We start from the raw sequence: 27,932 nt of genomic DNA, 5'->3' as shown, positions 1-27,932 counted from the left end.
TTACGGAAGTATCAGTGTTACTCGATTAAAGTCATTTGGATTAATATTAACCCGTTTGATTACATTCACGGGAGCGACTGAAAGTCTAGTTTCCGTAGAAACATTTTCCCCAGCATTTTGGATATTAGTTTTCTCAACAGAGAGCAACATACATACTTCACCGTCGAGTTTAAAGGGACGAGCTCGTGTTTGTGTGTGAAACGCTGCTTGAGGTGTTTGATAACAAATATTTTTGTTTTACACGGAGTGGCCTATTATGTTGTTTGTTGTCTGTCGTGTGCTATGTTTTCCATTCCAGTCATCGATCGTATGTTTTTAAACCCCGTTTTTTAAAGAGCTTTTCCTGGAGAGGAAACGGAGAGAAAGAGACAAGAGAGAGAAAGAAAGAGAGGAAATCCCCCCAAAGGAAATGCCAATCGCCGCCGCTGGTCAACCCACGACTCAGGAGCCCCGCATCTACTCCTCTCGGCTGCCCGCCACCCCCGAGCCCTCAGGAGTCCCCAAGGGGGGTGATTTATGTGACGAGGTAGTGGGCCTGGCAGAGTCGCCGGAGCGGACAGAGGAGGGGGGCTACAGCTACACTCAGAGCGGCGCTGCTAGGGGTACCTATCTACCGCCCGGATCCTCCAACAACATTTCTCCAACGCCGCAATCTCCGGCTACGTCCTTCCTTCCCCTGGCTTCTAATTTCCTCCACCACCACCACCACCACCACCACCAACCCCACCAAATGGCCATGGAGCCTCCCAGGACTCGATCGCGGTCTCGGTCTGGATACTACCAGCAGCAGTACGGTGTACAGAGCGCTGGAGGTGGGAACGGCAATGGGATTACAGCCAGCGGGGGGATCCTGGGACCTAACCTGGGACCTAACCATCACAGTCACCACCAGCACCACCAACAACAACAACAACAACACAACGCCGGCTGCAACCACCCGGAGAACCTGCGAGGAGCCCCGGGACCTCCTAACGTCTCCCCCCCCGGTGTTCAGAGGCATCCTGGGCCGCCCGGAGCGCAGCACTACATCTCGGCAGCAGGTAACACACACTCTATTTTCTCGCTTGTCATTCCGTGACGTTAGAATTATAAGATTCTATCTCCATTTTTGTCAGAAATTGAGTTTTTTTTTTTTTTACATAATCTGATCCATTGGGTGTTTATTAATGCCTGTGTGGTGTTATTTTAAAAATGTTGAAATTTTTGAGTTAGTAATTCTGTTCATAAAATACAAAGGTTCCATCTCACAGAACATAATGGAATGTAAAAACTTTGACGCGCAATATCTCTGAACTACCCTAAACGGAGATAGAACCTTATCATTCTAAGCTCACGATTCATCGCTTAATGTACCCTTGACCCGGCAACCTGGGGAAACTGGTTTAGTTTTTCTGTGTGTCTCTGCTGCCCTGCTGCTAGTAAACAAATACCCCAGCAGAGAGAGAACTCAAGCTGTTTTTAATGCGCCAAGGATCGGCTTCTGTAGAAGGAGAAGCAGGGGGGATGGGGGTACATCGGGGTTGGCATGGTAATATGTGTGAGTGTGTTTGTGCCTGAACATTAGTTGTATTCTAATTAGGCAAGCTCTTTTATGTGCTTCCACAAAGCTGTAGCCAACGTGTACACTCCACCACACATAGCTGCCTGAGCCGAGGACATTTATGATAATAGCTTGTTATGTGTGGATAGGGGTTTTAGGAAATCTGAACCGCTGTAAGTTCTCCCTGGGGTCCCTTTGTCATTTGGGTTGTATTTAGTCAGATTTAGTTTCTTTAAAGAGTGTGAGGCAGATAAAGCCATTAGGAAGAACATTGAAATGGGCACTCACACACACACACACACACACACACACACACACTTAGACACATACACACACACTCTTGAGTTAGCTGTGTGCGTGTTGCTGCCAAGTTGTACTGGGTTGAACTGTCCCTATGACATCAGGGTGCAGGCTATAAACAGGGCAGAGGAGCTCGTCGATCCTATTTACCACATTACTGACTAACACGCTAAACTGGACTACTGTGAGAAGCTTTTCCACCGTTGTTGCTTGAATGCTTTCTATTGTCCTTCCGTCTGTGTTCTCTAAGTTAATAATTGACTGTGATTGTTGGACTCGATTCGCCTCGGGTTTTAACTGGGTCTGGGTCTGGAACAGGACCACGCATTGTCTCATGGGGGAGTGCGACCTCGCTGTTGTTCTTTTACCCTCTCAGACGGCTGCATCGTCTGGTGTCGTTCATGTCAAAGTTGTTGGCGTTCTCCCTTCCCCACATGGTTCAGGCCTGTTTGTCAGGCTGGGGGGGTGGGGGGGGCGGTGACTGACTCTGACTCTGACTCGTGGCACACAGGGTGACTCGTGCAGTCGATGACGACGTGCAGCCAAGCCTCTTATTTTGTTCAGATTCATTTCCTGTCTTCTGTGACTCTTTCTCGGGTCGTATTCTGACTCTGTTCTCAGTCAGCTTGTCTGGTTTGAGTGGAGGTCAACCGTGTTGTTTTAGGGGGACAGGGGAGTGAGGGCGACAGAGCTAGATGAGAAGCTCTAGCTAGAAAAAAGCTCTGGGAAGTGACTGCACAGTGACTGCGTTTCGTAAATTCGCTCTGGAATCTGATCAGCACTCATGGAATGCCTCTTGTCCAATCACATTACTTGCTCCCTTTATGACGTTGAACCCAGTGTGCGCTCCGGCACTCTCAGAGCGAATTTATGAACACAGCCACAGTGAGTGCTGTGACCCTCCCAGCTGTAGAGTGCATGTGAAAAACCCTGGCCCAGCCCCTTCACAGCGCCCTGTGCAGTGAACCAGAAACGCAGCATAGGCCGACAGAGTTTCAGGTGACAGAGAGAGTTCCTCTCCCCCACTCTACTCTGTACCCATGTCTCTCCCTTGGTAAACACACACAGACACACACACACATACACTTTTGCCTCATATGTGCAGAGCTATTTACACGATTCTGACAACATGAAAAAAACATTCCCCACACACTCTGGCACCACCCCTCCACAGACCCATACCGTAGACCTGAGAGCATGTTACCCCAGGTCTGTTTTTATCCTGGTTTACATGCCAGATTTAAACACGGAGATGCAGAGGCCTTTTGTCTTGCTCTTGGTTTTGCACAAGGTCTTTTTCTGAAAATGGTGTGTGTTTGAATACGGTTGATACATGTGTGTGTGCTGAAGGTTGTGTGTTGCAGCTGTATTCAGGTGCAAGCATTGTGTGTGTGTGTGTGTGTGTGTGTGCGTGTGCACACTGAGCAGGCAGAGAATGGAGCCTGGGACTGGAAATACCTGTCTGGGAGAGTGAATGTCAAAGAAAGCCGCTCTGAGCGCCCTTACACGCACACACACGCACACACACACACACACACACACACACACACACACACACACACACACACACACACACACAGCTAGCCTTTTTCTGCTCACTCCCCAGCTACAGCAATGACAATCACCACTACGTAACCCACCGGCTGAAACCAGAAAGTGTGTGTGTGTGTTTGTGTGGTGAGCAGGCCTGCCTCTGGACACGGTGAAAGGCTAGCAGACCTCCCACTAGGGTTGGACAGTTTCCAATTTTACCGATAAACCTTTACTGTATAGAACCGCGGTTTTTCGGTTAACCGGATTCAAAATTACATTGTAACATAGCGTTGCTGGTTATGTTATCTGCAGTTTTTACTTCATCACTGTTGACTCTGAGGAAGCCGCAAGTCGAAAAGTCAGTCACTCTGCAATAAACGTGCAGACTGTGAGTGCTCCGGTGTGTTGCTTTGCTTAGTGGAAGTGCCCAGGTAACAGCACAAAAATTACTTTTGGTTTGTAATGAGACTATGTCGGGACAAATTCGACTATGGATACGTAACTACGGCTAATTTAACAATTGATGATCTAGCTTGCTAGCTAACGTTAGCTAGACATTTTTTGGTAGCCTATTGTGATGAAGTGAAAACTGTAGACGCATAACCAGCAACACTAAAAACTAGGGATGGGACAGAATAATCGATTATTTGATTCTACATTCCCGAGGGTCAAAGTCGATTTTTTACTTTAGGGCCGAAAAAATAATAATATCCCATTCAAATAAATGCAAATTAATGTCGGTTCTGTAGCACTATTTGTTGTTGTTTAATCATGCACAGAAAAACAATATAGCCTACACAAGCATAATATTAATATAGTTCAGTAATTATTATTACTATTGAGTGTGGAACGGGACGAGTCTGACGTCATTCCACTGCGCATTGTGTAAGTTAGTTTACAGTTCAAGTATGGTAGGCTATATCCAGCAGCGGCCCTTCTCTTACAGTTGGGCTACTAGGCTACTTGTTTATAGCCTAGCCTAGCCTTGTGTGGGCTACATACCTAGTGTAGCAATAAGCGTGTTGTTGTTTTGATGGTCTCTTTGTAAAAATGGCAGTGTTTACATCTCCTGGCTCTATGGTAGTGTTTTTTGCCTTTAAGATATGTGATAAGTGATTTCTTACGATGATCCATGGCTGCCTTTGTGAATGTTGGCACACGTCGAAAAATCTATTGTTCGTTCATCTCACTCACCGATTATTCGACCATGAAAAACTGCAGTGAAAACACAGTGTCAGAGTTTTAATCGATGTAAACTTTTAGCAAACTAGCATTACAACAGTCAAAACCATAGATATCCTACTACTATGGTCTACTACTAGTGCTGTCCCAAACGACTATTTTTCTAACGATTAATCTAGCGATTATTTTATCGATTATTCGATTAGTCTAACGACCAATTTATCGATAAGTCTAACGATAATTTTTGTACTGTAAAAAAAAAAAAAAAAAAAAAAAAAACTTTTGGGTCTCCACCTCACTGCTATGTTTAGCCAACTTGAATGCCAACATGGCCATTTAGAAGTCTGTCCATCACCACAACACATAGCTAGCTAACGTTACTCTCGCTGCTATGTTATGATTAGCTAAATTGATGCTAACGTAGCATGCGAGCTACGAGCTAGATAACGTACAGTAGGTGCTCGCACCACAATGACAATAGGCTACTGTAGCTAGCCAGCTACATAGCTAACGTTACTAACACCAGAAGACAAGACATACGAACTGTGGTGAGCTACATTGCTTGTGTAACATTAGCTAGTAGCTATCCATTTTCACTCATACACTTAATTGTCTCGCCTGGTAAAATAAAGGTAAAAAAAAATAAAAAAAAATAATATAATATTTGCGACTAACCGACGCATATTACGCTAACCGACGTATTGACGTAGTCGGTGACGTCGACGACGTCGAATAATCGTAACAGCCCTATCTACTACCACTACATACTGTGGTCAAAACACCAGCGAAACTCCCATACGTCACAACTGCGACTTAAAGGGCCTTCGCCCAATTCCCACCATAGAAACATACTGGTGAATTATCAGCAGCGTCCGCTACAATATAGGCTAGCAATTTGACGCTATTTTTTTAAACCCCAGTTCATGGTTAAACCGCAAAACTGTCCAACCCTACCTTCACAGCTCCCACCATTGAAGGGTGTTTATCCTGATCAGCTTCTGAGCAGTGGAGAGAGAGAGAGGGAGAAAAGAGTCAAAGAGAGAAAGGGAGGGAGGGAAGGAGGTGGATGGAGAGGGCCTGCGTTGTGCTGAGAACAGTGAGGGAGAAAGGAGAGATGAAAGAGAAAGACGAGTGTGGAGAGGGAGGAAAAGGAGAGCGACAAGAGTAGAGGAAGGTACTCTCGTTAGAATTGTGCTCAGAATCCTAGCCTGTCTGCGTGTGTCCCTACTCCCTACGCTCTCTCAAAACGTTCAACCCTCTTCAACTTTGATGTCAGCTATGTGAAAAATCCAAAACAATCATCTCCGTCGTCACATCCAGAAGCAGGCCTACACACACACACACACACACACACACACACACACACACGGCTGCCATAAAAAAACACAAGCACTTCACACAAGCCATTTTACCTGCTAATCTTCACCAGCGCTGAGTGGCAATGGTCAGAGTAGGACACCCCCACCCCCCCCACCCCAGCACTGACCTGGGGTCAGTTTGGAGCTCCAACCCCTAGTTAGTTGAGGTCAGTATTGGTGGGGGGGGGGGGGGGGGTGGGGTAATGTGATACTATGGGGAGCGTCAACTCTGGTCCAGGGCTTTATACGAGCTCGATAACCATGACACCTAGAATTGCATAAATTGATGGCTGGAAAGGGGCGTATTGTATTTCCATCCAAATGGATTTCGATCGAGAGGGGAGAGTGACTGACTATACGTCCACTCACACACACACACACACACACACACACACACACGTACACGTGTGTACACATGCACGTGCACACGTCCAGACCGACAGACACACACCACACATGCTCTCTCACATTGTGTCCCATGTGATAGCCAGCATTGGGTTTATCACTCCCTCAACACGCACGCATACACACACACACACACACACACACACAGTAACCCAGCATGGCATGAGGTTCACTCAGACGGTAACAAAAGAGCAGCAGCTCTGTCTGTGTCTGTGTGTGTGTGTGTGTGTGTGTGTGTGTGTCTGTGTAGGATCAGGGCTGTATGAAAAGAGCAAAAACACAGCGTCACAGAAATAGCTATTTTGGCAGGTGAAATGGCATATTTGCAGGACAGTGGCAGTAAAGTGGTGTGGAGGTTTTGGGGAGAGAAAGTGCATTCTAGTTAGTGGCCGTATTAAAATGGCTGGAGTGGGCAGCTGACAGCTGGTTTGCTGTTCTTAGTTCTTGATGAACAGAGAGCTCGCCACCACACACACACACACAGACAGAAGAGCCCTTCTCGTTACGGAGCGAAAGAAGGATGGAGTGAGACGCTGGTTCACCTGCGTGAGGGATGAAAGCTAATGAGGATCTCTCCCTCCCTCCTCACCTCTCCAGGCCCACTGCTTTCTCTCTTCTGTCGCTTCTCTTCTCCTCCTTCAACCTCTATATACCCTCACACACTCCTTCAACCTCCTCCTTCCCCTCACACACTCCTTCAAACTCTATATACCCCGTACACTCCTTCAACCTCGATATACCCCGTACACACTCCTTCAACCTCTATATACCCTCACACACTCCTTCAACCTCTACCCTCACACACTTTCTTCCACATGGCCCCTCAGTCTGCTTCTCTGTATAGACTGTCCTCTCTCTCTCTCTCTCTCTCTCTCTCTCTCTCTCTCTCTCTCTCCACACCTCCCTCTCAGTCTCCCTTTTCTCTTTTTGCTTCTCTCTTTCCCTGTCTCATTGTCCCTCTCTCTTTACCTCTCCGTCCTCTTCCCTGGCTTTTGTCTGAAGGAGGGATCGTTTTAACGGACCGCTTGGTGCGGACGTTCCTCTCCCCATGGCTGTCTGAAAACAAGGAACGTCCTCTTTTTTGAGTGGGGGGTTCCCTTTTATTCCCTGGTTGCCATGGCAACCACATTTAATTGCCGTTTTGGGGGGGGGGGGGTGGTTTTTCCGTAACTTTTGTTCACGTGAACACAGGAGCAGAGCTGTCACGGAAACCGTGCCACGACATCGCCGCGGTGGTGTCGACGTCTCTCTCGCGGGCGTCGATCAAACGACCCGCTTTCAACTTCCATGTTTCCTGGTGTTTACTAATATTAGTTTAGTTTGTCTGATGTTTGTGGTTCCTGTCCCGGGTACCGCTTCAGTACGGAGTTGGTGATAGTTAGGAAGGTTTGGGTATGGACGTCAAAGTGTTGGTGTGGTGACCAGTGACCACACTATGTTAAATCATACTGGACATCATATGATGTTTCAGATTATTTATGTCTACTTTTTATTTTTTTATCTTCATTTTTTAATATATTATTATTCAAATGTCACTATGTTGTTGTTGTTGTTGTTGTTGTTGTTTGTGGTGTAAGCTGCTGTAAGGCCTTAATTTCCCTTCAGGGATCAATAAAGTATCTATCTATCTAGGAGAAAAGGGGAGGGGGAAGGGAAGTAAGCGAGTGTGTGTGAGGGAGGAAGAGGGATAGTTAGTCAGTGAGTGTGTGTGTGTGAGGGAGGCAGTGGCATAGTTAATCAGTGAGTGTGTGAGAGGGTGGGGAAGACAGTGGGTGTGTGGGAGGGAGGGAGAGGTTGGCGACTCTTGTTCCTGGCATTTATCCCACCTCCCCATGTTCATGAGTTCTCACCAGTGAGATACAGTTGGACCACACCAGCCAAGTTTACTCCAGTCTTTCTTCTCTCTCTCTCTCCCGACCCCCTCCCCCCTTTTCACTTCCCACACCGTTTGTTTTTTAATCTTTCCCCTTCTCATTGACTTCTGTTTCTCTTCTGTTTTGTATTCCATTGCTTTCTTTTGTCTCTCATTCTTTCTTTCTCTTTCTCTCTTGTCTGTTTCTCTCCCTTTTCATGCTCTCACTCTTCCCCCCCCCCTCCCTCTCTCTGTCCACTCCTCTCTTGGCCCAACTGTTCCTGCATGTCCCTCACTTCCTCTGGCCTTTGTTGGTTTTGGTATGAGGCAATGACCCATTTCTCTCTCTCTCTCTCTCTCTCTCTCTCTCTCTCTCTCTCTCTCTCTCTCTGTATCTCTCTCTGTATCTCTCTCTCTCTCTCTGTATCTCTGTCTGTCTATCTCTCTCTGTTTCTCTCTCTTCCTCTGTCTCTCTCTTTCTGTCTTTCTCTGTCTCTCTCTCTCTCTCTCTCTCTCTCTCTCTCTTTCTTTCTTTCTTTCTGTTCCCCTTATGGCTTCTGTTGTAACAGTTATGCAAAGTGTGTTGGCACAGGGTTGTGTGTGTGTATAGTTTGTATGTGTATAGTTTTGTGTGTGTATAGGTTGTCTGTGTGTGTGTGTGTGTGGTAGCAGCTGGGCAGTTTAAATACTCCTCCATGAGGAAGGAGAAGAGAGGGAGAGAGGGGCACGATGAAAGATGAGTAGAGAGGGCAGGTCAGCTCAGCTCTTGGAAGAGTGGGACAGGGGGAGAAAAGGAGAGATGGAAAGGAGGAGGAGGGCCATTCCCCTTTTGCATGAGAGTGCAGGAGGGAGTAGAGAGAGAGAGAGAAAGAGGAGCGAAGGCCTGGTTTCACAGGGAATTTAAGAGGGGCGCTGTGCCACCTTGTCCACTTGGCTCCACCAGGATGTAAACATTTCCCAGCAGGCTAAACTGATATTCAGTCAGAGTTACTTTGTCTTCAACGGCCAATGACATTGTTGTTAAAAGTGAAAAACATCATCATGTTCCTCTGTTAATTCAGCTGTTTTAGATGTGTTGGTTTTAACTGTCGGGTTTGATAATGCAATCCAGCTCCACCATGTTTAAAAATCCTGGGGTGAACCTGTGGGTGTGGGTGTGTGTGTGTGTGTGTGTGGGCCTTAGGCAGCCTGGGTGGGCTGGGGGAGCAGAGATCATTACGTCACTATGGGCAACCTGCTATTACTATGGTAGGTAGGGGGAGAGAGGGGGAGGGAGGGAGAAAGAAAGTGTAAAACCTGGGCGAGAGATGGATGGAGACTATGGAAATAACACTGGGGTTCCCCACTTAAAGGCTGATAGACACACACACATACACACACTCCTGTGCGCTGCTATTTGCTCTGAGGCTGTTTAGCAGGTAATTGTATAGGAGAAGGTAAATGTAGTTTAGACCTGTTCTACTACAGCATGTTTCTGCTGAAGGTGTGTGTGTCTGTGTGTGTGTGTGTTCAGGTGTGTTTGTGTTTAGGTGTGTGTGTGTGTTGTGTGTGTTAAGTGACACAGTATTGAGTAATAAGTCCATTTTCGGAGTCTGATAAGGCAGAGAGGTAGTGAGATGGAGAGAGAGCGATATTGGAGAGAGAGAGAGAGAGATGCACGAAAGTGGCAAGTGTTTGTGTGTGTGTGTGAGAGAGAGGGAGAGGCACGCGCACACAGGCGGAGAGATGAATGTGTTGGAGGGAGAAGTGGTGATGGCGTGAGTGTGAGGGGTAGCGAGAGGAGGTGGAGGGGTGTCAGAAGAGGATGGCTGTCTGAGGGAGAGACAGAGAGGGAGAGAGAGAGAGAGACATGGGAGGAAATGGATGGAAATAGCTGATGCACCCTGAAGCTTACAGAAAATCAATATCAGTCAAGAGGGGAAGCCACAACCCCCACCCCTCTCTCTCTCTCTCCCTCCCACTCCCATCATCCCCTCCCCTCTGCTCATCTCTCTCTCTCTCATCCCTTCCTCCTCTACCATATCCATGTTTTCCTCACTCCCCCATCCATATTTTTCTTCCTCACTTCTCCCCTTCCCTTTTGGTCCATCCCTCCCACTATCCTCTCCTTCCTCTCCCCACCTCTCTCTCCTTCTCCACCCCTCTCCTTCTCTTCCTTCTTTCATTTCTCTGTCTATACATCTTTCCCCTCCCCCCGTACCTCCCTCTCACCATCCCCCCATTCTCCTCTCTTCTCTCCCCCTCTTTTCTCCCCCTCCCCCATGGCAACCCCGACACATCCACTTCATCTCCCCCAGCCCGCAGGGGTGTGTGTGTGTGTGTGTGTGTGTGTGTGTGTGTGTGTGTGAGACTGCGAGCGCGAGCGTGTGTGTGTGTGTGTGTGTGTGTGTGTGTGTGTGTGTGTGTGAGAGAGAGAGAGCGAGCGTGAACGTGTGTGAGAGAGCGTGAATGTGTGTGTGTGAGAGCGTGAACGTGTGTGACCCTTGTCGATACAGTCTGGGGTTCTCCACTGACTACAGCTCTTTGCTCTAGAACTGTGTGTGTGTGTGTGTGTGTGTGTGTGTGTGTGTGTGTGAGAGACGCTCCGTCTCTACAGTAGCAGACTGTGTCGACTGAGTGTGTGTTCGGTGCTGCCGCCGGTGGCTCCAGCCTGGTTCCATCCCTCGTCCCGTCTCAATCAACCTGCTCTCTACACCAAGCAGCCCAGCACACTGCTAATCATAGACCGGTTTGCCTTATTCATCTGGTCTGGAACAGGGCCCTGATCGAACCCTTTCAAAAGCGTCTTGAGGAACTCACTGTATTGTGAAACCACGTATGGAGACCCAGCCCTCTCCCGTAAGTCAGACCTCCTCACTCTTCCAAGACGAGACTCACACGGCTTGTTCACAATGTTCTGATGGCATTCCAACATTCTGTCCATTCCTGGCGCAAGCCGAGCTGCTCTCTCCAACACAACACTGTTGCTTGGCGGCCCGGTCTTTAAACACTTCCTTCGTTGATTCTATCCTTCCTTCCTTCCTTCGTTGATTCTATCCTTCCTTCCTTCCTTCCTTCATTCTATCATTCCTTCCTTCCTTCCTTGATTCCATCCTTCCTTCCTTCCTTGATTCTATTGTTCCTTCCTTCCTTCATTCTATCCTTCCTTCATTCTATCATTCCTTCCTTGATTCTATCCTTCCTTCCTTCCTTCCTTCCTTCCTTCCTTCCTTCCTTCCTTCCTTCCTTCCTTCCTTCCTTCCTTCCTTCAAGGTCTTCACCAGGGAAATTGCCTGAGCCGATTTCCCTTGAAATTCTGTTAACACACGCCCCTTACTAGGTAAATTCCATGGAATTTAATGGGAAAGCTCCTGTGTGTGAATGGGGCTAAAGACGTGTTTTACTTGCCCGCAACCATTAATGTCGAACCCTGCAGGTAGTGACTCTGCAGTCTTGTGGGCAGTGGGCAGCTCGTTCCACCAGTGTCTACCTGTCCTGGGAAGTTCCTACAGCACGCACGGTTAACTCCTGTTAACCAATATTAACTTGAGGTTTTTAGATCAAACAAATAGTTGAAGATCATTGGACTATTGGCTACTATCACTTTGTTTTTGTTTGGTAAGGTTAGGTAAACCACAGAAGGAATGTTTTTTAGCCTGTTACAGTAGATTGCCCCCCCTGGTTTAAGTTGTATCTGCTTAGCTGCTTCCAATGCTAACATATAATATCCTACCCAGCAGCTGTGAAATAATAGCCTACAACATTGCTTCTAATACCAACCACCCATGTTTTCAGGATTTGGGTCCAAACGTTCATGAACTAGGCCTATACTCCAGTTCTGGCAGGGATGTTTCAATTAGTGAAGGGTGGCAGCAGAACAGTCCCAGGTTCATAGTAGGCACCTTTCAGTCAGCAGAATCCAGTGGCATCATGGGAATCTCCAGCTCCGCTCCTTCCGCACCGCAATGGACACAATGGACGCCAGGTTCTATATTTCTTTGCATCCAAGAGTCGTCTGTGAAATATAGCCTCCAGCTCTGTCAGAAAGTGAGACCCCTCCACTTTATCCTTGTGCCCACTATGCCCACACTACCCAGTGAACTTATAAAATGAGTAAATCCTACATGGCTAATTAGAGTCCTTGTGTATAGGCAGCATCTGTCACAGCAATAACATGGCATTCTAGCTGAAGGCAGTACATTATATACAGTATTAATATCATGCTTGCATTATAATCCTGCAAATCGATTGCAGCGGTTTTAGCTAACAATATTTTGGATGATGGTCTTGCAACAGCGTTAGGCTATTATGTTAAGTAGGGATGCTCCGATTTATCGGCCGCCGATTTCACTCCAAATTAGTGATGCTCCGATCTGATCGGCGCCGATCGGTATCGGCCGATATGGCCTTGATCGGTTTTGATCGGAGTTCTCAAAACCGCCAATCAAACACGACCGATCAGTTTACAAAATGGCGTCGCCAGTCTGGACATATTACACAGTGTCGGAAAGAGACAACAAATATGCCGTTTGTACTGTCTGCTCAAAAGAAATACCTCGGGGAGGAACGCACGCAAGGTCTTTCAATACCACGAATATCATACGGCATTTGCTGCGTTCGTCGATTCGCTCAGAGAGCGCCGAAGCGCACACTGGGCTCGACGTCATAAAGGGACCGAGTGCTTTGATTGGACGAGAGGCGTTCCACGAGTGCTGGTCAGAGTTCCAGCGCGACTTCACGAGCGTAGTGTAGGTAGTGTTCAGCGACGTCATGTGACCCCGCGAGCAGGAAGTCACTTGGCCCATAATAACAACTATTAGCGCGTGAGTTTTAGGTCTTCCTCTGTGCACCTTGCACAAGTGTAGATAGCGAGCGACTTTTCAGCAGAGCAGGACATATTTTAGATGATAAGAGGAACAGGCTGAGTGCCAAAAACGCTGAGATGCTTGTATTTCTCAAGGCTAATCTGCCAGTGATGCTGCTTAAAATCAGAAGTAAGGTTTGAGTCTGAAATCTCCTTAGGTGCAATGTTTTGTTTTTTTGTTTTATTGATTATTGCTGACTTATCTCCTCCTAAATATGACTTGAAACTGACTGACTTGAAACAGTATTTTATATTTGGCTATAGCCTGTTTATGTTGCAGTTTAGTTTGGGTATGTTTATTGTTCCTCAGGAAAGCTACAGTATAAGCTCCAAGTTCTCTAAGAGCCCCTAGTTCCTCTCATTCGAGTGGAATGTTGCACATTTGATGTGACAGTGTACATTTTATTTATTATGATTTTTATTTTCACATTTTATTTGTTTTTTCTGAAGTAAGCTACAGGTGGTTGTGAATTCAATAAAACAGATGGTCGTCAATTCATGATACTTTCTCATCTCCTAATTTCATTTGAATACTTAATATACAATGTCAATGGTGTTAAGAATAATTAAAAACATAAATAATGCTACACAATAAATAGAATGCTTCAATTGCCATTTTCGATGCTGTGATCGGTGATCGGTGATATCGGATCGGCAGATCACTGATTCCAGTGATCGGTGATCGGTGATCGGCACCAAAAACCCTGATCGGAGCATCTCTACTCCAAATGACTCGATCGGTGATCGGCAAAAATGGCCGATCGCAAAAAACGTTTTCCCCCCCCCCCTTTTTTTTTCTCTTTTTTTTTTCTGGGGAAGACAGATAACTGAACAGAAAACATAGGAGGACGTAACAGTATGTAAACCATGAAGGCCACGTTTATGATGTCTTTTATACAGCCATATCGACTGACTTGGGCTTCAGGCCCTAACTGGGTGATAGGCCAGACCTACTATGCCATAAAAATGGGTCTGCGTTTGCTTGGTGCCTAATGGATCAAAACTTTTGTCTAAAAAGCAAAAAATATGTAGGCTATCCAGTCAGTAGGCCTACAGTTATGTATTTTTTTAAAAATCGGTATCGGTATCGGTTGATCTTGAGGAAAAAAAACGGTGATCGGTATCGGCCCCAAAAATCCAGATCGGAGCATCCCTAATGTTAAGATTCTACTTTATTGTCATTGAACAGAGCACAAGTACTGAGACAACAAAATATAGTTTGTGAGCACGTCTCCCCCCAGGGAGAAGGAGCTCTGGGCTCTGGGCAAAGGGTCAGACATATTTGGTGCCCCTGGAGCAGTTAGGGGTTTAAGTGCCTTGCTCAAGGGCACAACGGCAGTGGTAGGCACCTTAGCTATGATGCTAGCAACCCTCCAGTCACCAGCTCACATCCGGCTCCCTCCTGCTGTCTCCAGCCCTATCCTGTATGGTATGCAGCCATCTCATCTGCTGTCTCTCTAGGATTTATAATTTGAATGTCGAAGACACAACATGCATTTATATGTTTGGGGACACTGATTATTAGCTATCTTTCTTGCTAGCTAGCTAGCTAGCTAGCTAGCCAGTTATATGGCTGGATTCATGGACACAGATTAAGACTAATCCTAGACTAAATCATCTTCAATGGTGTGATTTAATCCTGGACTAGGCTTAAGCCTTGTCTGTGAAACCGGCCCATTGTCTTTTATAATAATTTGCTGCTCATATTTCTGCTATTAATTCCAAAGGTGGCCCATTGTATTTAGATCAAACACATTTTAAAAACATTGGACTATAGGCTACTATCACTGTTTGTTTTTGGTAAGGTTTTCTGTAAACCACAGAAGGTTGTTTAGCCTGTTATAATAGACTGTCCCCCTGGTTTAACTTTTATCTGATGCCTCCAACCCTAACATACATATAATATCCTAGCAGGCAGCTGTGAAATAATAACCTACAGCACTGCTTCTAACATCAGTCTCCACATTTTCAGGATTTGGGTCAAAACCTTGATGGACTATACTCCCTAGGGCTTCCATACTTGACTGTGTTGTAGGGGATGGCGGCACAGACCCTGGCTAACCCCCGTTCCGGCCCAGACTTGCACTGTAGTAAATGGAGCAGGAACCCTGAAAATCTAGGTTCAAGCACTAATGATGCTCAGAAAGAGCTTTCAAAACTTGATGAAGCTGCTAATCATAGCTAATTTCTATTATGAAAGGTCCCAGCCCGAGGCTGCCCTGTTTTAAAATGAGTCACACTCTCAATTTTCCATAAAATTGGTATTGCAAAAAAAGAATCTGCCATTATTCTCTAGGGGTGGGATAATGGCAGCTCAGAGTTTGTTATTTTTTACTTGGAATACAACATGTCATCTTCATTGTCCACGATGGAGTCAAGAAGAACACACTGAACAACGTCTCAGAGAAACAGTCACATCTGGACCCAGTGGTTGTAGTAGAAACAGAGTCACATCTGGTCCTGGGGTTCTGATATCGAAACCGATGGTTCTGGACCATATGGAGTACGAGATTGGTTAGCGATGGAAAAGGCAATTTGTAATCTTAGAGGCACTTTGTATCGGGGTGAGGGACTACTGGGGCTCATTTGGGGGACGTGACATTGTATCTCTCCTCTTTCCTCCCTTTCCTCTCTGTTCATTCGCTCCTTCCTTCTGTTATTTCTCTCCTCTAGCCCGCTCTCTCTCTCTTTCTCTCTCTCTCTCTCTCTCTCTCTCAATTTGTCGTTAGCCTCTCGATGCTCTTCAAAGAAAGAAACAAGGTCATGTCTCCTGTTGGCGGCGGGGTTGTTTACTCCGCCCCAGTGAATGAGGTGGTCTTGACTGGAGGGCCTTTATGTTGGGAGGGGGTACACCAGGCCCCCCCCCCCCCCAGTGAGTGACGTGACATTCCCTGACGACAGAAGCCCCCCAGAGACAAAAAATAAATAAAAGAAGGAAAAACAGATCAACACACAGATAGAAAGATCAAAAACAAGAAGGGAGTTCAAAGTCTTAGCGGTGATGCAGGCATTGCTGTCATCAGAAAGCTCTCTCTCTAATCCCAGATTATACTGTGTTTACCGTGTGTGCGTGCGTGTGTGTGTGACGACATACATACACACACACACACACACACACACACAGTCAGGACCCTCTCAAAAACATGTTGTCATAGTTTCTGTTTGCATTGCAGTCCCAGATGTGTGTGAACAATAACATCAATAAGGATTAGGCAGAATGACGGACCAATCAACAATAGAAATAGTGTGTATATGTGTGTGTGTGTGTGTGTGTGTGGGGGGGGGGGGGGGCAGGGTGGGTTGCTGTTGCTGTGTCTGTGTGTGTGTTCGTTCATTCGTTCAAGGGGTCAAATTAATGACCATCTTGCTCTGTGTGTGTGTTCAGAGGGTCAAATGAGTGTGTGTGTGTTAAGCATGGTCCGTCCTTGTAATGTATATTAAACTACCAGGCGTGTTCTCTCTCTCTCCAGGAGCCATCGGGGGAGCTTACCACTGCCACCCTGACCATGCATGTGGAGAGGAGAGTGACAAGGTAAGACCGACACACACACACACACACACACACACCCCTAACCCCTACATAGATAGAAAGAGCAGAATGTTAGTCTGTGAGCGCAGTGGTCGGGTGCTTGATGGGTAATGGAGTCTATTGATCTGTTTTCTCACCAGTGGTCCAAGTGGGCAGCGCTGTTCAGACTGTACACCTCCTCTGTGTACAACTGCTGGGCTAGGCAGACCCTTTCTCCCTCACTGTAGTGTGTGTGTTTGTGCGTGTGCGCATGTGTGTGCCTGTGTGCCTGTGTGTGTGTGTGAGATTGATCTGAAGTAGAGGGGGAGGGAAGGAATGCAGACGGATGAAGAGGGAGAAAAGGAGGGAGAAGGAGAGGGGGAGGGAGAGGGGAGGAAGGAGGGACAGCGAGGGGAAGGAGGTATTGCTAATGATTTTACGTCCAGCTGTGGGACTCTGTTGGTGGGAGAGAGAGAGACGGAGAAGAGGAGGGGAAGGAGGAAAGGAGGGGAGGAAGGGAGGTGGAGTGGCGGGGGAAAAGAAATGGCTTTGAAATCAAGAGGTGGAAAAAGAGGGGGTGGGGAAGTTGGGTGTGTGTGTTCATTTGTTCGTTCAATGGGTCAAATTAATGACCATCTAGCTGTGTGTGTGTGTGTGTGTTCAGGAGGTCAAACTAATGTGTGTGTGTGTGATACCACGCTCTCCCCGGACCCATGCCTGTCTTTATTTTGGTTCTCAGTGTTGACGGGGAAACCAGAACAGCTGCTCTCACCACTTCCTGTGTGTGTGTGTGTGGACGCGTCGTGTGGACAGAGTGAACAGAATGTGGAGGGTGTGTGCGTGTGTGTGTGTGTGTGTGTGTGTGCTTCTAGCACGGAAAGAACATTGCAGAATGTAACAGCATGCGTAGAGCAAGACTGTGTGTGTGTCTCTGTGTGTCTGTGTGTGTGTGTGTCTGTGTGTGTGTGTCTGTGTGTGTGTCTGTGTGTGTGTGTGTCTGTGTGTGTGTCTGTGTGTGTGTCTCTGTGTGTGTCTCTGTGTGTGTGTGTGTGTGTGTGTGTGTGTGTGTGTGTGTGTGTGTGTGTGTGTGTGTGTGTGGTGAAACTGAGACAGTGTTTTTTCTGTCCCATTCCTCTGCAGCCTCAGCACAGGCACCAACAAGCACACGGACCAGCCCTGTGTGTGTGTGTGTGTGTGTGTGTGTGTGTGTGTGCGCTGTTCTTGTTTGGGATTTGGAATGTGTGCAGTCTATTTAAATTGGATGTCAAGCGACTTGCTGTAGGGGTATACAGACACACACACACGCACACACACACACACACACACACACACATCCCCTTTGCCTAGGGCTGCCCCCCACAACCCAGGCAGACGGGGCCATCAAAGTTTCATACTAATGGGATCTACTGTCTGCATGTGTTTAGACAGACTGCTCACACACTACTCTTTGTGTGTGTATATGTGTGTGTGTGTGTGTGTGTGTGTGTGTCTCCTGTCTGTGAACTTGCAATGTCCCCTCAGATTTGTTGCTGGGGTCTGGGTCAGTGCAGGGGGGGGGCGTCAGGGGTAGGAGGAGGCGGGTGGAGTCTAGAATAGTGGGGGGACGTGGAGGGGGGAGGAAGGAAACAGTTTGGGGAGTGGGCGGGAGGAGGAGGAGGAAGTGGGGGGCCGTAGAGGGGGGAAAAGAATGAGCACACTGCCTGTCCTGGGGGAGTGTGTGTGTGGGGTCGGGGTGAAGGGGTGGGTGGGGAGGGGTCATAGGGGAGGAAGGGGGCTGAGTGGGGTTTTTGGGGGGTCTAGGGGTGAGAGAATGGGCACAAGCCTGCCCTGAGGCCCTGCGCCCCGTCACTGTGCCTCACCAGGCTGAGACTGAAATCTGTTCAGTCATTTGGCTCCAGTGGACCCCCAGGCTCCCCCAGACCCCCCCCCGCCCCCCTGCCCCCCTCTTCCTCCCACTTCACTTCCTGCCTCTCTCTCTCTCTCTCTCTCCCTCCCTCCCCTTTTCTTTCTTGTTCTCTCTGTCTTTCGCACTCTTGTTCTCTCTCTCTCTCATTCTCTCTCTCTCCTCGTCTGGGGTTTTAGTTAGGAGGCTGGAGGCTGTGTTGTGTTGTTGCCTGTAGAGGTGAGACTCCTACACAGTGGCAGCTGCATGCGGCCTGTGGGTGTGGGTGTTTCCCTACCCTGTGTGTGTGTGTGTGCGCGCACACGCAGCCTGCTCTCCAGCTGTTTCCTGTTAGCAATCATGCTGCTCTCCCAGAGAGTGTGTGCGTGTGTGTGTGTGTGTGTGTGTGTGTGTGTGTTTGTGTTTTTAATGCCTTTTTGTGTGTGTATGTGTGTGTCGATCACAACGGCTGAGTCACTTTATCACACTGTTAAAACGTGCCTCCTACCAGAGCTAGAATCTGGTGTGTGTGAGCGTGTGACTCATGTTTGCCAGCTCTCTCGGGCTACCTTCTGATACACACATGTACATGAGTAGGCTTCACCACCCCTGTGGAGAAATGGTGTGTGTTTTTAGTGTGGGGCTGGGCTATAAAATGAAATAATGATTGAAGGAGAAGTGTTTTTATTTTTTGGTAGCAGACATGCAGTTTGTCATCCTCACTGTCCCAGTATGACCAACAATGACGGTAGTATCATATGAAATGGTGCTGGAGTTTGTCATAATGTCGTTATCAGAAGAATCATCTGCCTTTGGTATCATGATGTGCTGTTGGTACCGATACACTGTTCATCACTAGATTCTATCACTTAATCCGTTTACAATCGGTGCAAAAAATTCTAGGCCAATGACTTTTGAAGGAATTGATGGCTTCTCAAAAATTAATTGACTGTAGACGACTCTAGTATCAAGAGCTTTTATGGCTCTGTACATAGATGATCGATGAGCAGCACCATTTTATTGTCAAACTATTGTCAAGCGTTATTTAATTTGTGACAATAATCTTTATCGACCGATATGAAAAATGTTTTGGGTGATAACGTTTTTGGCCATATTGCCCAGCCCGTGTGACTGTGTGTGAGAGAGAGCCTGTGAGAGAAATGTGAGACAGCCTATGTGTGTGTGTCTGTGTGAGTGAGTGAGAGAGCCTGTGAGAGAGCACGTGAGACCCTGTGTGTGTGTGTGCCTGTGCCTGTGTGAGAGCGTCTGTCTTGTGCGTAAGCACTTTCCAGTAAGTAAAGTGAGTCACAGATGAGAGTTTAGTGGAAAGGGAGAGTGTATCTCCTACTCCAACAGAGTGCAGGTTTAACCCAGTGACTTTTCACTCAGCAATGTCAACTCCTCATAGGTGTGTCATTGACAGGAAGTACCGGTATGTCTCAAGCATGTGTGTGTGTATGACTCGTGTGTGTGTGTGGGGGGGGGGTATTGTATATTATAGCACTGGTATTTCCTCACCCCTAGACCATAGAGCAGTGATGGAACACTCAGTGAGTCACAATGAGCCTTGTGTGTCTTATTGGGCAACACCACAATATGACTGTGGAGGTATTGATGAAAGAGCAGAGAGTTTATAACACATGATGGTATTCTCATGAATATAATAGGTAGCCTATATCTCAGAAGCAAGTAAGAGTGGTATATATAACTAACTATATACCCCCCCCCCCCCCCCCTCTCTCTCTCTCTCTCTCTTTTTCTCTCTCCAGAGTGAGGACAGTCCCAGCCCCAAGCGCCAGAGGCTGTCAGGCCAGTCGGTGTTGGAGCTTTCCTCGGTGGCTCCCCCTTCCACCCCCTCGCCCCCCATACGCCCCTGGGAGCTGCCCCCCAGCCGGAGACCTCACCCCTACCCCCACCCCCACCCTCACACACACCCTCACACACACCCTCACACACACCCTCACACACACCCTCACACACACCCTCACACACACCCTCACCCGCACACACACCCCCACTACCACCCAGAACACTGCCACACTCCCGCCAGACACAGACGCAGGTGAGACACACACACACACACACACACACACACACACACATTAGTGGTTCACCTTCATCTTAGTCAATCATCATTACTGCGGTACTTACTGCAGCTGATGTGTTGGTCAGGTTGCAGGTTGCTATTTGCTTGTAGGAGGTAAGGTGTTGGGCTACAGCCTTCTAGAGCGAATCTCAGTATTTTTGACGGGAAGATTGGAAGATTGAGAACGCACAACACCATTGAAAACACAAAGCAGACACCCATGTTTATTTATTGTCTCTTTAGAATGCATGATGATGATGATGATGATGATGATGATGATGATGCTGCTGCATTAAGCTGTTCTTGATTAGGATGATGATGATGCTAGATTTAACTGTTCTTGATGATGATTATGATGATGGTAGATTGTAGTGATGCCAGATTAAGTGAGTTGATGATGATGATGATAATAATAATGATAATAAAGATTAATGTTTTCTCCCCCTTCCTCTCTCCAGCCCCCCAGTGCGTCGCCAGCGTGGCCGCCTCGCCCGTCCGCCCCGCCACCTCCTGCCCCCCCACCCCCACCCCCACCACCACCCCTCCCCTCCAGGTCCGGGCCCCAGAGTGGACCCCCAGGATGAGAACTACCGCCACGGCCCCCCTCCTCCCCCTTCCCACCACCCCCCGCCTCCCCCCCACCAGAGCTATCACCCCCCTCCCTACGGCCAGCCCAACGCGGCCTCCCAGGAGGAGCCCAGAGCCTTCCACCCCCCCACCCTGTCGTCGCCACGGTTACTGCATCCCGCCGCGGCCCACGCTCACCACCACGCACAGCAGCAGGGGGCCATGGTGATGGATCTGCATGAGCAGGTACACCGTGTGTGTGTGTGTGTGTGTGTGTGTGTGTGTGTTTGTGTGTCTGCGTGTACATCTCTCTGTCTCGCTCTATGTGGGAGTCGTTGTGTGTGGGTTCCATGGTGTCAGACAATAGCACACACATGCACACACACACGTGCATGTGTGTGCTATTGTCTTCTGTCCGCCCTGCTCTCTGTCTAGTGTGTGTGTGTGTGTGTGTGTGTATGAACCTTCCCTCTCTCTTCTCTCCCTGCAGTTACAGCAGGGTACCGTCCCAGTGTCCTACACCATGACTCCCGTCCCGCCCCACGGCCTGGCCCCGCCCCTGTGTACGGGTCAGCACCTGCCGCCCGTTTGCTCGTCCCAACAACAGGTCCCCACCTGCAGTGTCGTCTTCAGCACCGGACAACACTACCACCCGGTCAGTACCGGGAGAACAGAGCCGGTTCTACCGGTGCTGCGATATGGAATTGTGACGACACCGGTCCAAACGGTTGTTGCGCTCCTCTTGTCGTGACACGTTGCAGATCACACGTGCAGCAACAGTTCAATTCATAGTTTGATGCCTAAACGGGAAGACGCACTTTGACACCGTCGAAAAGTTCCATGGTGTCAGACAGTCGAATAGCAGAGAATTAACATGAGACTGACACATAATAATCAGACTAATAATACACTGACACTGTAATAACAGCAGAAATCAGAAACAGAAGTAGGTTTTCACGTACAACGAATTAGCTTTGGGTTGGTGGTGCATAACAAGAAACAAGGTGCGAAGACCAAACCAGACCAAAACAGAAGTGAAAAAATAAATAAATAATAATAGAGATTAAAAATATTTGCCATGAAGGGACACATCTCCATGGAGACAGGAGTCCCATTGTAGCTTATAGAGGATTTAGACTAGAAAGGAAAATAGTCTTCTGCATCCAGGACAGGAAAATACCATTTCCCTTCCCATGCCCTCCTCTACTCTACTCTGGTCCTCTACTGGTCCTCTGTGGCTCAGTAGCATGGCGCTACCAAGGCTTCTGTTAGTTAGTTAGTTAGTTAGTTAGTTCAAGTTTATTTTGAACAGCCGTCCAAGTACATTGGGATACAAATGATTTCAAAAATAAAGAAAAAGGGAATAGGAGGAAGCAAAGCTTGCTGTGTTGTGGGGTATACTGACAAATGTATGCACTCACTGCAATGTAAGTCACTTTGGATAAAAGCGTGTAAATGGCATATAATATTTTATTATTATTGTTATTGTTATTATTATTGTTATTATTTATGTGAATTGTTACCAGACTTCAGGTCTATGGTGACAGAGGGGTACGCCTGTCAAGTGTGTGACTGTCTGAAGAAAGGCTTATGGGGGGTATCCCCCTCTACCTTTTGGTGGTGATGTTTTAAAGTGAGCTATACATTGAGTCAAATTATGCAAACTGCCAACCTAGCAAGGGTGAGTTTCCGGATAGCTCTGTAGTTCAAGTAGTACGTTATCTCTTTTGAAAATCCGCCCTTCTTCTAAGCCTAGAGATAAGTCCTTAATTTAATGAATTTCGTTCTTTCACGAACAGAAGATTGACCTGCTAACGATTTTACACTAGTTACCCGCTCGTGACTTGTGTGGCTGAGTAGTTAGGAGGAAGGAAGGCAGTACTACAGAAGCTACAGAGCTTTGGAGAAACTGGCCCCATCCACCTAAGAAAAAAAGGTCTAATGCATAATCAGCATAGTCACTGTGGACCGCGTTTCAAAGCCGGGTGGTGATAGCTTATATTAATATTAGGGAGGATGTTGTTTGAAGTCCCAAACTCGATTTTAGCAGATCTTGGCCGACACGCTTACTCCTTTAATTCTGGTTATGCATCCACCATAGTTTCTGTAACAGGGCGTGAAAGGACAATGTGAATATAAGATGTCTGAGCCAATGCGGTACAGTTCAGTGTGACCCTGTAGTGCGTGAAGCTTGTTTAAAAGGTTTACTACTGTCACTACAGCTCACTGACTGACGCTCAGGTCTTGATGTGAAAATTGTTGGTCTATGCTGCCCCCTTGTGGCGGACTGAGTTAAATGCATAGTTGTCGTTGAGAATACTAACTCTTTCTCCCTCTCCCTCAGATGCTGCAGGCCTGTTCGGTGCAGCACCTGCCGGTGCCCTACGCCTTCCCATCCCTCCTCTCCAGTGAACCACCCTTCCTGCTCCATCAGCCCCACCTCTCCCACCATCCGCCCCACTTACCCCCGCCGGGGCAGTTCATGCCCTTCCAGACACAACAGCCACGATCGGTGAGGGCCGTTACTAATGTTTGGGTAGTGGTGGCCTAGTGGATAGTGAGTTGGACTGGTATTCAGAAGGTCATGAGTTTGAATCCCACCTGGGAGCACCACCACCACTAGTGTGCCCTGGAGGAAGGCACTTAGCCCTAAGTTACTCCAGGGAGACAGACTGTCCCTGTAATGTCTAATTGTAAGTCGCTTTGGATAATAGCGTCTGCTAAATGGTTAAAATGTAAATGTTGTTTGTTTGTGATAACATAACCACGTTTCTATTTACTTGAATAACTACACATATGCTTATAGAAGTTGAATTCCGAACTTTTATAGAACCTAAACTTTAAGGACTTTATCTATTCTTTTTGTATCCCAATGATAAGAACACAATAGCGTATCATAAGAATCATCTGGCTTTGGTACCGTGATGTGCAGTTGCTACCAGGTGTGCAACACTAGATCCACTTAGTCCATTCACAGTTGCCGCATATCATTCTAGACCTTTTGAAGAACTGAATGGCTTCTCAAAAAACGCATTTACTGTAGACTACTCTACTATCATAAACAGTTTTCTGTCTTATGACATCTCCTACTCCCTCTCGGTTCGGTGCATTTCTTTATAAGCCTTCGTATATGTGGAGTGCATCAGTGACTCACTCTGACTCTACATAACAAGTCCGTAACTAAGCCTAAGCCTTCCTATGTGTGGAGTGAATCACTACTTGTTAGCGACTCATGGTAACAGGTTGGTAACCTTTCCTAAGCCTTCCTATGTGTGGAGTGAATCAGTAACTCACTACTTGTTAGTGACTCATGGTAACAGGTTGGTCCTCTGTGTCTCTCTCTCTCTCTCTCTCTCTCTCTCTCTCTCTCTCTCTCTCTCTCTCTCTCTCTCTCTCTCTCTCTCTCTCTCTCTCTCTCTCTCTCTCTCTCTCTCAGCCTCTACAGAGAATAGAGAACGAGGTGGAGTTGTTGGGGGAGCACCTGTCTGTGGGAGGGGGGTTTAACTACCCCCACGGAGCCCACCACCCCTCAGCCATGCCCCCCTCCACACCCCTGCAGTTCCTCTCACACGACCCCCTGCCTCAGGAGCTGTTCGGAGTGGTAAGGACCTGCTGTTATAAACACACACACACACACACACACACACACACACACACATACAAAATACATACATTCACCTACCTGAATAAACATACTCACATATATGTTTTATGAAAAGGATTACATTTGTTGATTACATGTGGTGGTAACCATCTCTTTCTCTCTCCCTCCCCCTTTTTCTCAGCCGTACCCCCATTTCATGCCCCGGCGAATCACAGGCCGTCGTTACCGCTCCCAGCAGACCGTGCCTCCACCCCCCTACCACCCCAGTTTCCTGCCTTATTTCCTGTAAGTACTTCCTACTTCCTGGTCGTGAGCTTTTTATGTTTTTTGGGTGTGAAATAAACCCTAAGGAACTGTAAAACATACAACGTGTATGGAATAAAAATGCAATAAACGTTTCTCTCCCCCCTCTCAGTTCCATGCTCCCTGTGACTCCGACGGTGGGTCCGACCATCAGTCTCGAGTTGGACGTGGACGATGGGGAGGTGGAGAATTACGAGGTAACCTAGCAACGTGAATTTGCATCAGCGCTAACGACATCAGACAGGTTCATTAGTACTCCATTGCCATATGGAGCCTTCTAGAGATGGAGATGGAACTGGGCCTATTGCCATATTGATTTGTTGATGATTTATTTATTACTTATTTAATTTGAGATATATCTTTATTGCGTAAACATATCACATACATATCATATTGATATTCATCTCATATATATTTACTTTATATTAATTTATTAGTACTCACTGTAATACCTCGCACTGTCTACATTATCATGTCTTCTGCTCCATGCCACTATTTGCTGGTTAGATGTCAAATTGTTTTCGTTGTCTCAGTATTCTGCTCCTCTATTTCTGACCTTTTAACCTTTCACCTCCTGTGACCCCCCCCCCCCCCCCCCCCCCCCCCAGGCCCTGCTGAACCTGGCGGAGCGTCTGGGCGAGGCCAAACCTCGCGGTCTGACCAAGGCTGACATTGAACAGCTGCCCTCCTACCGCTTCAACCCCAACAACCACCAGTCAGAACAGACCCTGTAAGTCCCTGTGTGTGTGTGTGTGTGTGTGTGTGTGTGTGTGTGTGTGTGTGAATGTGTGTGTGTGTGTGTGTGTGTACTTTCCCCCAATTGAGGTAAATAGTTATTTTTAGGCTAAGCTAGGTAGCAAGCTAAGCTTCCAGCTGAATATGTTCTGAGTAAGATTGCCCTCTTCAGCATAATCGCTACAGGTATATCACATTCAAAACCAACCATAGTCTTGATGCAATAACACGATCATGTTAACCTGATTTTAGCTACAGTGGGGATTCATTCATTCAACACAGTAGATGGGTGTTTTGAGTACCCACTTAATTCAAGTGGGTTAGTTCCTCTAACTTGTTAAGTGCATGTCAGTAGGGGAGCTTAGTGGCATTATAGCACCCTCTTCTCTCACCCATCCTTCCTGTCAATCTCTACTGTCTCTATCCCAATAAAAGCAGAAATGCCCTTAAAAAATCATCAGTAGCTAACTGTCTAACCCGGGCCTGACTCTGTTGCAGGTGTGTCGTGTGTATGTGTGACTTTGAGTCTCGCCAGCTGCTACGCGTCCTTCCCTGCAACCATGAGTTCCACGCCAAGTGTGTGGACAAGTGGCTCAAGGTGAGTGGGAGAGGAACAGCGCCTTCAAGTGCCCTACTTACGCAATGTTTACTCAGCACTTTTTGACCTCGATAATAATCTCTCCCTGTCTCCCACTCTCTCTTTCTTTCTCTCTGTCTCTCTCCCCCTCCCTCTCCCTCTGTCTGTCTCTCTTTTTCCCTCTCTCTCTCTCCCTGTCTTTCTTTCTGTGTCTCTCCCTCTCTCTCACTCTCTCTCTCTCTCCTCTCTCTCTCCCTCCCCCCCCTCTCTCTCTCCTCTCTCTCCCCCCCCCCCTTCTCTCTCTCCAGGCTAACAGAACCTGTCCTATCTGTCGGGCTGATGCCTCAGAGGTCCAGCGGGATTCTGAGTGACCCCACCCACCCACCCCGTTTCTTCTCCGGTTCCCGGAGGTCAAAGGTCATAGGTGTTACTGTCATGGCGTCCATTTTGTGTCATAGGATGGCAGCTTCCTCCTCAGGCCCCTCTGGTCCAGTTCACACCCTATCATGGACTTCTCACTCTCCTCAAGACATTGCCTTCGTCCACGGTTATCCCATTCTGTCTATGGCCTTTCACATACTTACACACACACACACACACACGCACGAGTGAGTGGCAGTGGGACACTTTTCTTTGCACTGTCTCAAGTTCCTGCATCATGATATTTGACATCTTCTGAAAAAAAGAAAAAGAAAAAAAAACTAACTTAAATGCGTATTGTTTTACTAACCGAATGGGGAATTGGAAGTCCAAAGATTATGACATTATTATTATTATTATTATTATTATTATGATCATGATGATCCTGGTTGAGGGACTATGATGTGTGTATTTTCACTAGGCTATGGTTATTAAGCTGCGGCGTTCATTTACCTTTGATTTGATATCAAGTGTGTTTGTGTGAGTGTGTGTTTGCACTAACATTCCTGGTGTGTGAGCGTTCTGCAATGAGTTGTAACTGGGAGGTGTGTGCATGTGCTTTTGTACTCAATAAAAATTAATTCACGGTGTATGAAAACAAAAGAAAATATATATCTGAGAAACAATGGAAGAAAAACAAGCGAGTGTATCTACAAATTTCGATTCGGATTAGTTGGGGCAACGAGAATGCTATTCAAGATTGTGTGCGTGTGTGTGCGTGTGTCTCTGTGTGTGTTTGAGAGAGAAGCACCAATGCATTGTCTGTTATTTATGCAGTATGTGTGGTATAGTACACCGTCTCCCTGCTCTCCCATCTTTCTGGTGATCTGTCGTTAGGGAGGTACGGTGTGTCGTTCGCTGGGAAAAGAGGATTGAACCATTGCAATTGCAGAACTATGGATGCGTTTCTGGCGTTGTTTTTTTCTTAAAAGATTTGTCCATCTACACAGTCTCTCTTCTTCCTTTACCGCTCTCTGTCCATCCCCCCGTCTTTCTCTCTCTCTCTCTCTCTCTCTCTCTCTCTCTCTCTCTCTCTCTTTCTCTCTCTCTCTCAATTTGCCTATTCAATGGTTGCTCTCAAAACACTCACACTTGGGGCCCTTCACCCCCGTTTCAGAAACATGGCCCCAAACCGAATCACAGTGGGGAGAAATGGACTCTCTGGTGATGTCATAGTGCTGTAGCGGCGGCCATGTTGGCCAGGGCTCCGGGACTTCCTCCTCTGGCCAGGCAGGCG

General features: G+C 47.3%; 1 protein-coding gene across 1 annotated transcript; it reads left to right on the top strand.

Annotated features, from left to right (window-relative positions):
- Positions 1-409: 409 nt before the first annotated feature.
- On the top strand, positions 410-26,719 carry rnf38 (ring finger protein 38; the record flags this gene model as incomplete). The annotated part of the gene is made up of 13 exons (XM_080534685.1): positions 410-1,040; positions 16,484-16,545; positions 20,173-20,322; positions 20,404-20,465; positions 20,948-21,302; positions 21,556-21,711; positions 23,401-23,568; positions 24,493-24,657; positions 24,842-24,945; positions 25,076-25,160; positions 25,572-25,693; positions 26,197-26,296; positions 26,584-26,719. The coding sequence occupies 13 exons, from the start codon at positions 410-412 to the stop codon at positions 26,644-26,646; spliced, it is 2,223 nt and encodes a 740-aa protein (XP_080390811.1). The 3' UTR covers positions 26,647-26,719.
- Between the last annotated feature and the right edge of the window lie 1,213 nt (positions 26,720-27,932).

The sequence above is a fragment of the Nansenia antarctica genome, assembly GCF_963989245.1.
Source record: "Nansenia antarctica genome assembly, chromosome: 6".
Classification (NCBI taxonomy): Eukaryota; Metazoa; Chordata; class Actinopteri; order Argentiniformes; family Microstomatidae; genus Nansenia; species Nansenia antarctica.
The sequence above is the reverse complement of the archived record's forward strand: the minus strand, read 5'-3'. Positions and strand labels throughout refer to the sequence as shown.